This window comes from Nylanderia fulva, unplaced genomic scaffold (genome assembly GCF_048542155.1).
Source record: "Nylanderia fulva isolate GAGA-0341 unplaced genomic scaffold, ASM4854215v1 Scaffold11, whole genome shotgun sequence".
NCBI lineage: Eukaryota > Metazoa > Arthropoda > Insecta > Hymenoptera > Formicidae > Nylanderia > Nylanderia fulva.
This window is the reverse complement of record NW_028189302.1, coordinates 2099399-2115000: the sequence shown is the minus strand read 5'-3', so window position 1 is coordinate 2115000 and position 15602 is coordinate 2099399. Positions and strand designations below refer to the sequence as shown.

The following is a 15602-nucleotide window of genomic DNA, read 5'->3' as shown; positions in this document are numbered from 1 at the left end:
TGAAATTTAAGTTTAATTAAAAAATTATCGCGCACATTTTACATTAAGATATATTAAAAGATAACACTTTATATTCTTCGAAAAATTCTCCCTTTAATTTGATAATTTTAACACACTCGATCTGTCACTTATCTAAATTAGGCAATGCTTGCAGCGTCTTCAAATTATTGGAATAAATCTATTATGCGAATTAATTAAAATCATGAAGAGAGTTTCTTTCCCGTAAAAGGACGAATTCAATCTCACTTCATATCTGGCTAAATCTTTCAAAACATTTATCGCTGTGTATTTATTTCTCACTTCTTTCCGCGTCGCTTTCTCGACTAGGTAAAGGTATTAAATTTCGCGCGAAAGAGCGGGATGTATGTGTTTTCTTTTTGCCCACTGTATATATACGCGAATTCTTTGTACAATACTCACTTTGGAGTTCAGAGGATTTTCAAATCGAGACTCTACGCCGGCGAGAATTTCAGACGAGACCTCCGTTCGAATCGTTTCATTTGACGCTCTCTTACTATTTTTTTTCAACGCGAGAAATTCGAGCGAAAAAAAGAATACCTCCTCTTAAATTTATCTTTGACTTTTTTTTGGAACAAACGCATTGCTTCGCAATCCAAGAAATTCGAGAGGCGGCTCGATATCGCTAACCCTCGACAATGAGAATAGATGATAAGAATACGTGCAATTTTCTCGTTCGCGATAAAGAGAAAAGTGCGTTCTCTCGAAAAATTTGTCACAGTACGTACGCGTTATTTTTATTTACCTGCTTGAAACGTGAGTTCTACGACGCATTTTCATTTATTTACGGCTACAAATGCACCATTAACGCGATCCTACGATAGCACGCATCAAATGTCCCGAAATACTTTACTGAGCGTGTAATACTGATTTCGACAAATGCTCCTCCGCGTGCAGAGAGAGAAAAAGTAGCAAGAGCGAATAAATGCGTTCTTACGCAACAAATGTGTCATATGTGTTAAATTTAACACATTACATGTCCACGGAAATTCTTGTGTTAATTTAACATAATATGGCTATATGTTAAGTGGAGATCCAAATACTGTGTTAATATTTTAACAGAAAATAAATGCAAAACTTCAAATAATTTTAAATAAACCTTGTGGAAAATTAACAATTTTAATGTAAAAATTAACTAAAAATATGTTAATTTTAGATTTTATCTTCCCCACTTATACATATTATAAAATAAAAAATAAAAAATCATTTTTTTCTGTAAATTTCAAATTTTGTCACCTAATAAAACAGAATATATTTATTGTATAAAATTAACGATAAATGCACATTGTGTTATTTTTATATCTATTTTCAGGAATTTTAAAAATTTAATATTTAAGTTCAATTAATATAACAACAATATGTTAAATTAACACATAAATGTGTCAAATATTTAAGACAAAAATTTTTAACAATGTGTTATTTTTATATCTATTTTCAGAAATTTTAATAATTTAATATTTAAGTTCAATTAACACAAAAATTTGAACGGGGACAAGAAAACACCCTACTGTGGCAAAAACAGCATCTTTTAAACGCGAGCACCGTTTTCGGTAAAAATTAATAAAAAAATAAAACGGAAGGAAAATTAAATTTCTGCAATTTTATTTGATTATGCTGAAATGGCTGCGTCAATTGAATAGAGCGGAAGAAATTCAAATAGCATATTACCATTGCGTTTATCAATCGAATTAAATCTCCTATCGCTCACCGTAATCGTCCTCGTAGATGATCGCCACCTTGGTCCAATTAAGGAACTCCATGACGTCTTGATAAGCGATGTTGAGCAGACTTTGTGCGGGATAGAGATTAATGCTGAACTCTTTGGCCTCCGCGTCCAGGTCCAGCCTGGCCTCGAGATGTGGAATATCGAGGGCATCGCAGATGCTGTGTATGTGCTGACCCAGGATAGGATCCGAGGGTCCGAAAACCGCCTGGACGCCGTACTTGACCTGCTGGCACGCTAAAAGGATAAAGAAAAATGATAAACGCGCGTTCATTTATCAGGGTTGTGCTTAGATGATTTTAAAATTATCCAGATAAGGATGAGATAAATTCATGTTAAAAAAGATGAAGATGATTTTGTGTTAAATATATATCTACATAATATTATATGGTGATTCATCTAAATAATAAAATTATATAATAAGTTTAAATATATGTCTACATAAAAGATAAAGTTATATGGCGATTCATCTAAATAATTTTCTAGATAATCATTTTCAAGACTGCTAATGTAAACGCAGTTATAAAAAAAATGTAAATTTCTGCATCTGACCTTATCTCTTTATTAACTCGTTTTTTATTCGTGTATATTAATAAGAATTAAATATAAATTACATATTAATAAATAAATAAAAATAATAAAAATAAGAAAATAATTATGATAAGAGAGTATTAAAATAAATAAATATTATAAAAAAATGCTTTAAATTCATCTTAGATAAAATAAAGATGATTTTGTTTTAAATATACCTAGATAAAAGATAAAATTATACGGTAATTCATCTTGATAATTTTCTAGATAATAATTTTTAAGACTGTTTATGTAAAGGCAGTTATAAAAAAATGTAAATTATAAAAGGGATATAAAAATGTATGTATTCATATTTTTATTTATAAGATTTTATCGCTTATACTACTTAAGTTCTACTATTTCAATATTTTTATGTGCTATGATTTGAAACCAAAATTATCTGAAAATTATTCTAAATAATACTTTTTTTCATTTAATTGTAAGATGCAGATAATACATATTTTTATTATCTATATAAAGAAAAGATGACGCCAAAATTTCATCTAGATGATTGTCAATATAATTTTATTTAGATAAGAGCAAACACTAATCAGCAAATATATTAAGTTGATTAAAAATAAGAAAAAAATTCATTATAGATAATTGATCAGTTCGTTTGAGAAACCATGAGTTTTTGCCTTCATTAATCGCAAAAATGTGACTTTGCTAAATGATCCAAACCTCGACCATATATGGTTAAAATAACTCAGGTCGAAATCCTGGAGCTTTCGTGGTCAGTCTTATCTCATCCGCTTTATTCTCCGAGCTTTGTCCCATTAAATTTGCATCTGTTTAGGTCTACTTTAAAATTCATTAGATGGAAACAATTTTCATAATGATGTTGAGATCGATGAATTTGAATTGAAAAAACTTTTCTGCATCAAAAATCTCCAAAATTTTTCGAATTAATAAATTACCATTTAAATGACAAGTTGCACTTAAGAATGGAGAAGATATAATAGATATTGAAATTTAGTATAAATAAGTTTAAACATATAAAATTCATTTTCTTAGTAAACCTATCATATATAGGATGATTAATAATTATTTTAATCAATGTTGATGGATTATATTGATTTTTGGTAAAATATTAATTATAATTATTATATCGATGATCATGATCACAAAATGTGTACATAACGCAACAATAGATTCAATCGCAATAGTTTGAATCCAGGAGCGATAATTCAAGCCGACTCTCTTGAACGAGCAGTACTTTTAATTTTAATTATCGCGGGTAATGACGCTCCTTAATTCGCTATTAGTTTACAATCGAGTTAACGTTCCCATCCCTTTTTTTTCTCCCTCCCACGCAATTAATATTAATTCCTCCGTCCGTTTCCGCCGAATGAGAAAGAGGAAACCGATTAACTCGAAAATTAGCGACGTTTTCCTGGAAGGTACCGGAAAACGTTGTAACGCGAACATAATGACGCCCGTGTCACGGTCGATAATCCCTGGAAGAGAGGTCTGTCCTCTGGACGGACGCTAACGCCGCATTAACGCCGTGCTAAATGTAGGACACACTACTTGCTACCACTACTAGCCGCGAGCATAAGTGAGGGTTGTTGTCGTCGTACGTGCAGAATGACCGAAGTCGCCTTGGCACACACTCCGGTTCTCGGTCGAGTTATCTCCCGCCAAGTTCTCCAAGTGTTGCCGCATCGGGTTGTCTAAACCGACCGAATCGGAGTTTAGCCTCCATCAGTTCAGGAACATTTCTCTCTCTCTCTCTCTCTATCTCTTATCGTCTTCTTCTTCATCCCTCTTGAACCCTCATATAATATATATAGTTCTCCCGTTTGCCGTCGTTACGTTGGCCGGGTTAATTTACGTTGTTGCGCGGACGGAAATTGATTTTCCGACTTGCGCGTCCGAGCAACAAGACGACATTAGTTAGATCGAGCGCCGCGAACAGCGAGTTTCGTTAAGGACGCTTCGCCAAGTTGCCGCGCGAAATGCAACGTGCCGATTGTCGCGATGGGAGAACTTGAACTGCGATTCGAATTGAGTATGCACGTTCAATAATGTTATTGTTGCTTAGATTAGATGTAAAGCGTTGTAGAAACCGTGAATAAAGGGTTGCCACAAATGTCAGATGTGAGAAAATTATTTTTTAATTTATCTATAATAATATTTGTAATATATGTATAATGATTTTGTGTAAAATAATATTTATAATCTATTGATTTATTTATATAAAAGATATTAAAATACATAAAACATATAAAATAATATATTTTAATATAAATTTAAATTTAATAGCCTAGATTAATTGCTTTATAATATATTTATTATTATATAATAAATGTTATTGTTGCGTTATTATATAGTAAATGTTATTGTTGCAGGATATAATGCTTAGATTCGATGTAAAGCGTTGTAGAAACCGTGAATAAAGGGTTGCCACAAATGTCAGATGTGAGAAAATTATTTTTTAATTTATCTATAATAATATTTGTAATATATGTATAATGATTTTGTGTAAAATAATATTTATAATCTATTGATTTATTTATATACAAGCTATTAAAATACATAAAATATATAAAGTAATATATATTTTAATATAAATTTAAATTCAATAACCTAGATTAATTGCTCTTTATAATATATTTATTATTATATAATATAAAATTATTTATATATACAAAATAAATATAAAAAAATTTTCTTGCGTATAATATCTATATCTGATACTTAGATTAGATATAAATCATTATAGAAACCGTAAATAAAGCGTTGGCACAGATATCAGATGCAATAAAATTATTTTTTAATTCATCTACAATAATATTTGTAATATATTTATTATAATATTTTTATAATATATTCTTTATTATATAATATAAAAAATTATTTTATACAAAATAAATATAGCGGAATTTAAAAATAATTTTCTCATGTATCTGATATCTATATCTGATTCTTATTAGCCCTTTTTATCATATTTTATATTTATACAATATCAGATCTCAATCGTTCGGTCGAGGTAAAAACGGAAAACGCACCACGATTAACGAATTATTCGCGATGATCTCTTTCCGAGAATGTCGGGTCATTTTTGATACGCCGACGTAATTTAAGCCGGAGAGCCTCACGTCCAGTTATCACACAAGGAAACTAGTGGAAAAGATCAACGGGAGAGCCGGCGAATAATGGCTTCTCGCGCAGCGAGATAATGGGTTTTTGGAGGTTCCATTATCATTCCACCGACTACGACGTCGTGATAGTGCCGTCATTATACGCGGATTACAACAATCCGGACGATCTCGTTCTTTACCGCGTATCGTTTCTGCTCGGACGCGGTAATACAAAACCGCGGGGCAAAGATGGTCAACGCGATTGGTTAAATGAAATTTTACCTCGGGGGATGGGACAGGGTGGTAATATCGCTTGAAGCTCAAATTGATCGAAATATATATATATATATATATTGAATAAACCGCGCGTGCTTGTCAAATTTGCATTTAATGAAAGACATCGTAGGTATCCCTGTAAATATTTTTTTTTACGGTTTCTATAATGATTGATATCTAATCTAAGTGTCAGATATAGATATTAGATACAAGAAAATTTTTCTATATTTATTTTGTATAAAATAATTTTTATATTATATAATAATAAATATATTATAAAGAGCAATTAATCTAGGCTATTGAATTTAAATTTATATTAAAATATATTACTTTATATATTTTATGTATTTTAATATCTTGTATATATATATATATATATATATATATATATATCTTGTATTTGTAATATATGTATAATATCTTGTATATAAATAAATTAATAGATTATAAATATTATTTTACACAAAATGATTTTGTGTAAAATAATATTTATAATCTATTAATTTATTTATATACAAGATATTATACATATATTGCAAATATTATTATAGATAAATTAAAGAATAATTTTTGTAACATTTTTTTTATAGAAAAATCAAATAATCGACCAAACTAGCAAAAATCAATTTATTAATCTTCACGACGTTTCGACTATGTGATTGTGGTCCTTATCAAGTGTACAATACTACAAAAAATACATTAAAAATAATATTAAAAAACGAAAAATAAAATAAAAGTATAATAACTAATACTATTTTTTTATAATAATAGAATTATTTAAAATTATAAAAATTTAAAATAATTTTGTTTTATGACTTTGACATATAAAGTCGTGTCGATTTATTACACTAAAAATATCTAAAGACGCAAAGATATCGTAATTTGTAAAACGATTTGTAAAGCTGAAATTGCAAGAGATTATCCATACTTCGCCCATATATATACATAAATGAATTTATTTAATTTACAGTGCGCTCGATATATTGATTTTGCGTTTACGGTACCTATATCAATATTTTGAACGCGGCTTATTGCTTTGCCTCTCAACCTGCTCGACCGTTAAATTTGCACAGATTATTAAAGTCGTAGCGGGAAATACGCAAAGGTAAATGGCTAAGGCCAAAATAAACTTTCAGCCGATTCGTACTCGGCGCAGAATATAAAAAAAAATCAAGTTGGCTGTAAACGAATGTCTCTCTCTCTCTCTCTCTCTCTCTCTCTCTCTCTTTCTCTTTTGAAACTAAACGAGGTTTAATTCATTGCCTAATGGGGTGATCGTTAGTCCAACACACGCGCCTCAACTTCCTCTTTTTCTCTTTAGACTCTTGTTTTTTTTTTCCTTAAAGCACTTTACTTTTCTAGAGAAACAACTCTCAGTGCGAAATACGTTCATAATAAATCGAATTCAATCTCTACCTTTCCCACTCATGTTTCTTTCATAACTTGTGTGTGTTTTCGCGATGTATATTATTCTTCTTTTAAATATTCGTACAATCGATTCCTTTTCAAAATAAATCCCATTTTGTTCTTCAAGCGAGAACGGATAGTTGAAATACAATGCGAGGAAATAAAAAATTGCGTTGGAAAATAGAAAGATAAAGTAAAAAAGTCTAGCGATATAAAAACGCGGAATATAAAAATAAAGGAAAAAGAAAAGATTACCCTTGTGATCGTTGGTTTATAAAATGAATTTACATTCCCGCAAAAAATGTCAGAGAGAACCGCTTTATACATATACATATATATATTTTTTTTTTCATCATACATTTTTTTTGATTGGTCGAGAATCTCGATTTATCATCGACAAAAAATGTCGACTTGAAAAATTTCAATATTAAAAAGACTCGCGCCTTTCTCTCGAGAGGAAATCTTTAATCAATCGGATTTCTTTTTTCTGTCCGCTCTTCGAGCGTTCTCAGATTAAACGGCATATCGCATTTTTATTATTATTTTTCATTTTTAATATCCGTACAATCGATTTCCTTTCAATCCAACCGTGTCTCCCGTTATTGTCAAGAGAAAGGAGGAAAGAACAGCGAACAGAATAGTGTGCGATGGGAATTGAGATGAGAGCAAATGGGACAGAAAGCGGAAAGTAAAAGGAACGTTACGTGGGCAGCTGAATAGCAAGGAAATAAAATGCACGTCGAAAAATGGAAGCGGACAACTAGCGCGCGCAGAAAAGGAAATGTATAATGGCGAATATAACGCTAGAATGCAGGAACCAAAGAGACTGATAAGAAATAAATGCGATGATGCCCGATCCATCAACTCTTCTTCCCGTTTTCCTTTCACTTTGCTGCGTCTGGATGTGTATTGACGTTTGTATTATGTGTTTCGTAAAAAAATAATATAACGCAATTTGTACTATATATATATATATATATATAGGAGTACAAATATTGGATTATATAAATGTGTAACTATTCCTATTTTCCTCTCGATTCTTGTATTAATATTGTTACACGGGTATTAATATTTTTTCTGCTCATGCAATTGTTGCAATTTCGCAAGAGCTTTTTGCAATATCAATATATTTCTTTATCGGAAAATAATCATTTTAAAAGCACATTGTTGATATTTTTATATTTAATTTCTTTGTTATATAGAAAATTAATCAATTAAACTATTATAGATTCGTACAAAGAGCTCGAATTTCCTCAAAATTTTATTATCCAAATATCTCTAGAGCTAAATTCTCAAAGAGAGTTAATTAATCGTGTAATTGCTATTTAACAACACAGTCCATTGTTAATTTTATACGCATATATGTCTATATAATATAAATATATTCGTATTTAAGTAATATATATTTTTTAATATACATCGTATTTTTAATTTCCCAAATATTATCTGTATTACATGTGACATATGCAAATTATAAGTAAGAATATTGTCCAAAATTTTATCATAAATTTTTTAAAGTATAGACTCATACATATATAAAAAAATAAATTCAATTTTGCAAGTTGTATAATAGTTGAAAAAAGGATACATCTATAGGGTAGCAAAAAAATCATTATTTGTATTTTCCTCGCAAATAATTCTATATCGTCGCACATGTTTACGCACAGACAAATATTTTTCGCGTCGATCAGGACGAGAAATAAAAATTTGACGTTTTATTACTTTCGTGTCCGGTTAGCCTCTGGATCGAGAAACATACTTGAAGGATATAAACCAAGATAGGAAAGAAACGGGGAAGGAAAAGGACAATAGATTCGACATTATTTGTCAGTATTTACTATACTTCCGTAATTATTTTTAGTTTAAAAAAAAGCACGGTCATTTCCGTCTATTTTTAAAAATATATAAAGAAAATATATTTACATTTTCGTTAACATATAAAAACCCACACAGAACCGGCATATTTTGTAGAAATTGAGTTATTAACTTGAGTTACGAAATTGGATTTACCGTTGAACCATAAATTCAGAGATGAAATAAAGTGCTTTTAGTTTCGTCCGCTGTGAAGCATAGCTCTTTTTTACGACTTTCGAAATATTTGACAATAATTTCAAATTCCATTATCTCAAAAACGAGGCAAATTCTTTTATCAATTCAATAAATAATTAATACGAATATATTGTTCAATTATATACATATCTATTTTTTTTTCTCTTCAAGAAATTAAATTTTCAAAGTAAAAACATTTTATATTCTACAATATTAAGTTTCTACATTTTTAATTGACACATGAACGTATACACGTATGTTATATTTTTTTTCGGTTTGGAAAAAATCTGGTTCAAGGATTACATCCAGAAATAGTCTATTAAAAAAAAAAATATTTCAATAATTACGACGGTACGGTGCAAACACGCGAAATCTCGTCACGTAATTAAAGATCCGAAACGCAATGTAAACGTATGCGACTGCGGTCGTTCCGCACTATATCGATCGACCACATTTGTCATCCGGAACGAAATGAATTCAATTTATTCGGTTTGCGACTGGATCCGCGTGGTTTCGGAATTTCGTCACCGAATTGCTGCTTTCTGTAGCCCGCGACTTTTATCGCTATGACGAGAGGAAAAAATCAAAATCCAACCCGAGAACGTAATTTTGCAATCACCCGGAATTTATATCGCGGAAGAACTATAATATCGTTTATATAAAAAAAAATCCAGTTAGAGCTCCGGTAAATTCATTTCGCTTTTCATACGTACAAACAAGCCGCGGTTACGTTTGAAATGATTCAATTTGCGCGAAATGTTTCGAGCCGACGAAATTAAGACTCTTAAAATATTTTCATAATTATTCAAAATAAATTTATACGTAGTTGGCTACCGTAAACTGATAAAGGCGTTAATAAAATGCGACGAATCGGGTGTTATTTGCGAAATGTCAAATCCTGTCTCCGATCTGTCAAAGTAATCTATTGAGTCGAATCAATCGAATCGAATCTTATTTCCCTGCGGTTTCCCTCGGACACTGCTTGAGTTTCCGAGTTTCCGCCATAGCGTCACTTCATTACCGCGAAACTAATTCGATCCCGTCTTGCTAGAACAGTTATATCAATCGTACATGTACAGGGTGAATCTAAATAAGTGCTAAAAATTTTAGCAGGAGGTAAAAATTAAATTTTTATTTTTTTTTAATATAAATAAATATCCGTTTTCTTAGTGAAAAATATCCATCAAGTTTCATCTTTTAAATTTGTCTGAAATTTAAGAAAAAAAAATAAAAACTTGAATTTTACCTCTTTAAAAAATTTTACCCTCTTTAAAAAAGTGTAAACTTCTCAGAAAGGGATATATAAGAGCATATGTTTATATTATATAAGAAACTTCCCTTATTTCTCGACAAGGAATCATCACCTAAATTTTTTCGCACTTATTTAGATACACCCTGTATATAGTCCTCGTCGATTGATTCCCCGGTAACTATATATGCATGACAATGTAAGAGAGTAACCTCTGAACCCTGTTCACTTGTTTCATTAGTAATTATATCATCGCCGATCGAGGACCAATAATTGGCACTTTAAAGTCCCCTATCGATTATCCTCGAGATCGGAATCGTTCGAGGCGAATCAAACGAACCGTGTATACAGTTTCGGTAAGAGGAACCGCGACGCGGAAAATCCAATTTGTCGGCTGCGCCAATAAATATATTACATTATCCTCGGCTTTATACTCGAGCTCTCTATACCTCCGATGCGATGGAAGCCTCGCGATTCGTTCATTAATCCGTTAACTCTCCGAGCGAGATGTGTTGTCGGTCTTATCGTCGTCCTTTGCGTAAATTCGTAAAGGCAAATTCGAACTTCAACTCGATAAGCTCGAGAGATGTCTCATTCGCCAGAATCCATATCCGAGATTTCGGTCTCGTAGAGAGAAATTCCGAGTAATGGCCGAATCGTATCGTTATTACACAAAGGGCGACGTCGACGTTCTCTGTGTTTCAAGGACGCAGTGTCTGCTTTTGGTCTCGGATGTTAGTAAATTGAAAAGGGAGGTCGATATAAAAGAGGGAAAACAGCGTATTTTCGTAAACGCGGAACAGAAACCAGAAAAATTTGTGTTTTCTTGTTAAAAAATATGAAATATTAAATTATTAAAACAACTGAAAAAAGATGTAAAAATAATACAATGCGCATCTATTTTTATTTCTATTAAAATTTACGGGAAAAATGTTGATATTTTGTTTTATAATATAAAAGTGGGAATCGTAAAATCTAGAATAAACATATTTTTTGTTAATTTTTATATTAAAAGTAAGTTAATTACACAAAATTTATTTCAAATTATTTGAAGTTTTGCATTTATTTTGTGTTAAAATATTAATACAGTATTTGCGTCTCCACTTGACATATCAATATTATATTAAATTAAGTTATATATTAATATATTAAATTATATTAAATTAAGTTTTTAGTTAATTTTTACATTAAAACTATGTTAATTGTACACAAAATTTATTTTAAATTACTTAAAGCTTACATTTATTTTGTGTTAAAATATTAACACAGTATTTGCGTCTTCATTTAACATATCAATATTATATTATATTAAGTTATATATTAATATATTATAATATTAATATATTAAATTATATTAAATTAAGTTTTTAGTTAATTTTTACATTAAAACTATGTTAATTTTACATTTATTTTAAATTACTTGAAGGTTTACATTTATTTTGTGTTAAAATATTAACACAGTATTTGCGTCTCCGCTTAACATATTACGTTAAATTAACACAAAATTTTCTGTGGACCGTTTGCGATATCTATTAAACTTAACAGACATTTTTCAATTGTGTAGGGTGAAATATATGAGGGTTATAATATTAATATATTAAATTAAGTTTTTAGTTAATTTTTACATTAAAACTATCTTTATTTTGTGTTAAAATATTAATACAGTATTTGCGTCTCCATTTAACATATTAATATTAAATTAAATTATATATTAATATATTATAATATTAATATATTAAATTATATTAAATTAAGTTTTTAGTTAATTTTTACATTAAAACTATGTTAATTGTACACAACATTAATTTTAAATTACTTGAAGGTTTACATTTATTTTGTGTTAAAATATTAACACAGTATTTGCGTCTACGCTTAACATATTACGTTAAATTAACACAAAATTTTCTGTGGACCGTTTGCGATATCTATTAAACTTAACAGACATTTTTCAATTGTGTAGGGTGAAATATATGAGGGTTATAATATTAATATATTAAATTAAGTTTTTAGTTAATTTTTACATTAAAACTATCTTTATTTTGTGTTAAAATATTAATACAGTATTTGCGTCTCCATTTAACATATCAATATTATATTAAATTAAGTTACATATTAATATATTATAATATTAATATATTAAATTATATTAAATTAAGTTTTCAGTTAATTTTTACATTAAAACTATGTTAATTGTACACAACATTAATTTTAAATTACTTGAAGGTTTACATTTATTTTGTGTTAAAATATTAACACAGTTGCGTCTCTACTTAAAGTATTACGTTAAATTAACACAAAATTTTCTGTGGACCGTTTGCGATATCTATTAAACTTAACAGACATTTTTCAATTGTGTAGGGTGAAATATATGAGGGTTATAATATTAATATATTAAATTAAATTTTTAGTTAATTTTTACATTAAAACTATCTTTATTTTGTGTTAAAATATTAATACAGTATTTGCGTCTCCATTTAACATATCAATATTAAATTAAATTATATATTAATATATTATAATATTAATATATTAAATTATATTAAATTAAGTTTTTAGTTAATTTTTACATTAAAACTATGTTAATTTTACATTTATTTTAATTTACTTGAAGGTTTACATTTATTTTGTGTTAAAATATTAACACAGTATTTGCGTCTCCGCTTAACATATTACGTTAAATTAACACAAAATTTTCTGTGGACCGTTTGCGATATCTATTAAACTTAACAGACATTTTTCAATTGTGTAGGGTGAAATATATGATGGTTGGAAAGGGAGGAAAGGGCGTCCGGAAACGCGGCAAAAATAAAAGGAGGAAAGCGAGCGGTGGAGGCGAGCCAGCCAGCCAATCGTAATCTGAATTTGTTTACGATGACAGCGCGCTGTCGAAAAAGTTTCTGTGGCTGACGTCGACGTCGTCCACGTCGAGAAATACGAAAGTTAACCCGGCCCTTTTAAAAAACGTCTCTCTCTCTCTCTTGTCAGTTCGAACGAATTGATATCAATCACACATCTCAAGAGGATCCGAAGGAGATCGGATCACAGAAAACCAGCCCGCTTCCTTCTCATTTCGGAATAAGTTCCTCGGATCCGCTCGTCCGCGCGATCAAAGTTAACGTCCTTTTCCGGACAGGAGCACAAAAAGGCGCGAAGGATTCTCGGTATATCAGGATTCGGGATCCTGTGCGCGCCCGAATTTTCCGACAATAAATCGAAAAGGCAAGGAATCTGCACAATGGAGAGCCCGAAAAGGGCTATTCCCTCTCGATCCTTCCTCGACGAGGATCCATTCGGCTCACGGATCTACTTCGCCGTTTTCGTCGACGTCGCGTCGTCGGACCGAAAAAAAAAACCCGTCGAGATCTTCGCGGAGGCTCGGATACGTTACGAGTTTGGCCGCCGGCCACGAGAGTTATCTTCCTCCCTTTGCTCGCGATGATGAATCTAAGTCGCGAGGCGACTATCTGGGATTGCGCGCTCTTCTTAATTTCGCGAGATAAGGGCGGCTGCGTTTTAAATCAATGGCGCGAGAACGTCGGAGATAAAGCCCGACGTAGGGGTAGAAAAAGGAGCCATTACGCGCGATTATGTGCTTTTTGCGTCGCGCGAGAGCATTCGCGAGCTTGCATTTAAGTGCCGTCCTGTAATCAGACCGATTAGCATCTCGTGTGAATTTATCTTACGAGTTTCACGCACAGAAAACGAGACAGGATGAAGCAGTCGTAAAATTTAGGATTTAAATATAGACTGTCTTTACATTATTACTAATTAAACGCGGAGGCGATATATTTGTCTAATTTAGATTTTATTTATATTATTATATATGGCAATATGACACGAAAAAATATTCCTTCAGAAATATTAATATAAATACACTGAAAAAAAGGACTACATTAATATACTGAATTATTTATTTGAAACAAATAAATATTTCTTTGTTTTCTTATATCAAGTAAATATTAATAGTTTCAAATAAATGATTTATTTGGCGGTATTGAAATAAATACTTATAAGAATTAACTAAATCTTTTTTAATAAATAGAAAATAAAAATATAAAATAATATATTTGTCTAATTTAGATTTCATTTATATTATCATATGGCGATATGACACGAAAAAATATTCCTTCAGAAATATTAATATAAATACACTGAAAAAAAGGACTAAATTAATATACTGAATTATTTATTTGAAACAAATAAATATTTCTTTGTTTTCTTATATCAAGTAAATATTAATAGTTTCAAATAAATGATTTATTTGGCGGTATTGAAATAAATACTTATAAGAATTAACTAAATCTTTTTTAATAAATAGAAAATAAAAATATATAATAATAATAAGATATAAATAATAGAAAAATTTTTTGCTCTAACGTGGCATTCTAGATTGAATTGTGAATGAATACATTTTTCTAACAGAAGGATATTTTATCGTGCGATGTAATGGATCCTTAGGATTTTATGCATAAGAAGCAGCACCTTAAAAAATTGAAAGCAGTCTTGCGTTAATCTACTTTTCGCCCTCGTGAAAAAATTACGACGTACTATTTAAAAAATATTAAAACAACTGCTGCGATCCCTTAACGAGGGATCGTGACAAGTGGGGCTAAGTAGAAGCGAGTTGAGTTATTATGAGGGAGCACGACGTGAAAATGTGAACAGCCGGACTTGGACTCGTAATTATTCCGCGCTCGTAAAAAGGTCTTGCCGGGTCATTGCCAAGGCATTCTCCCGAGATGCAGTAGATTTAAGCTGCTGTAAAGGAGAGTGTCTCGAGTTTCCTTGCCAAGGGAGAACCGACGAGCGACCTGGGGTGATGTATCGAGATCGATGTAGTTGCTCAGCGATTATCCCGACATATTTTATCGTCAACAATAATCGTAACATGTTTTTGCAGAGAGAATATTATTAGGCTATACTATAAATTTTATATATACATATAAAAGGTAATAAGAGCTAATTAAGTTCTGTTATTAATATTTATTTGTGGAAAAAAATTTTAACATGAAATATTAGACAAAAAAGTTTGATATAAATTTTATATAAATCTTTAATACGTTATTGTAAAATTCTGTATCGTAAAATATTATTCCGCATCGTTTTATTATTCTTCTATTTTTCTATATCATTCTCTATATTTTATTATTATTTTACATTAAACAAACATTAAAATAATAATATTATAACTACACTTAAAAATGACTAAATTAATGCATATTTAATT

General features: G+C 30.2%; 1 protein-coding gene across 4 annotated transcripts in view; it reads right to left on the bottom strand.

The window, feature by feature from the left end:
- LOC114931552 (glutamate receptor ionotropic, kainate 2) overlaps positions 1-15602 on the bottom strand; it is a 191613-nt gene that overhangs the window by 114416 nt on the left and 61595 nt on the right. For all 4 annotated transcript variants that reach the window (XM_029303673.2, XM_085486235.1, XM_085486236.1 and 1 more), the window contains exon 4: positions 1727-1978. In XM_029303673.2, coding sequence (XP_029159506.2) covers positions 1727-1978 — 252 coding nt within the window. The remainder of the gene's footprint in view (positions 1-1726; positions 1979-15602) is intronic.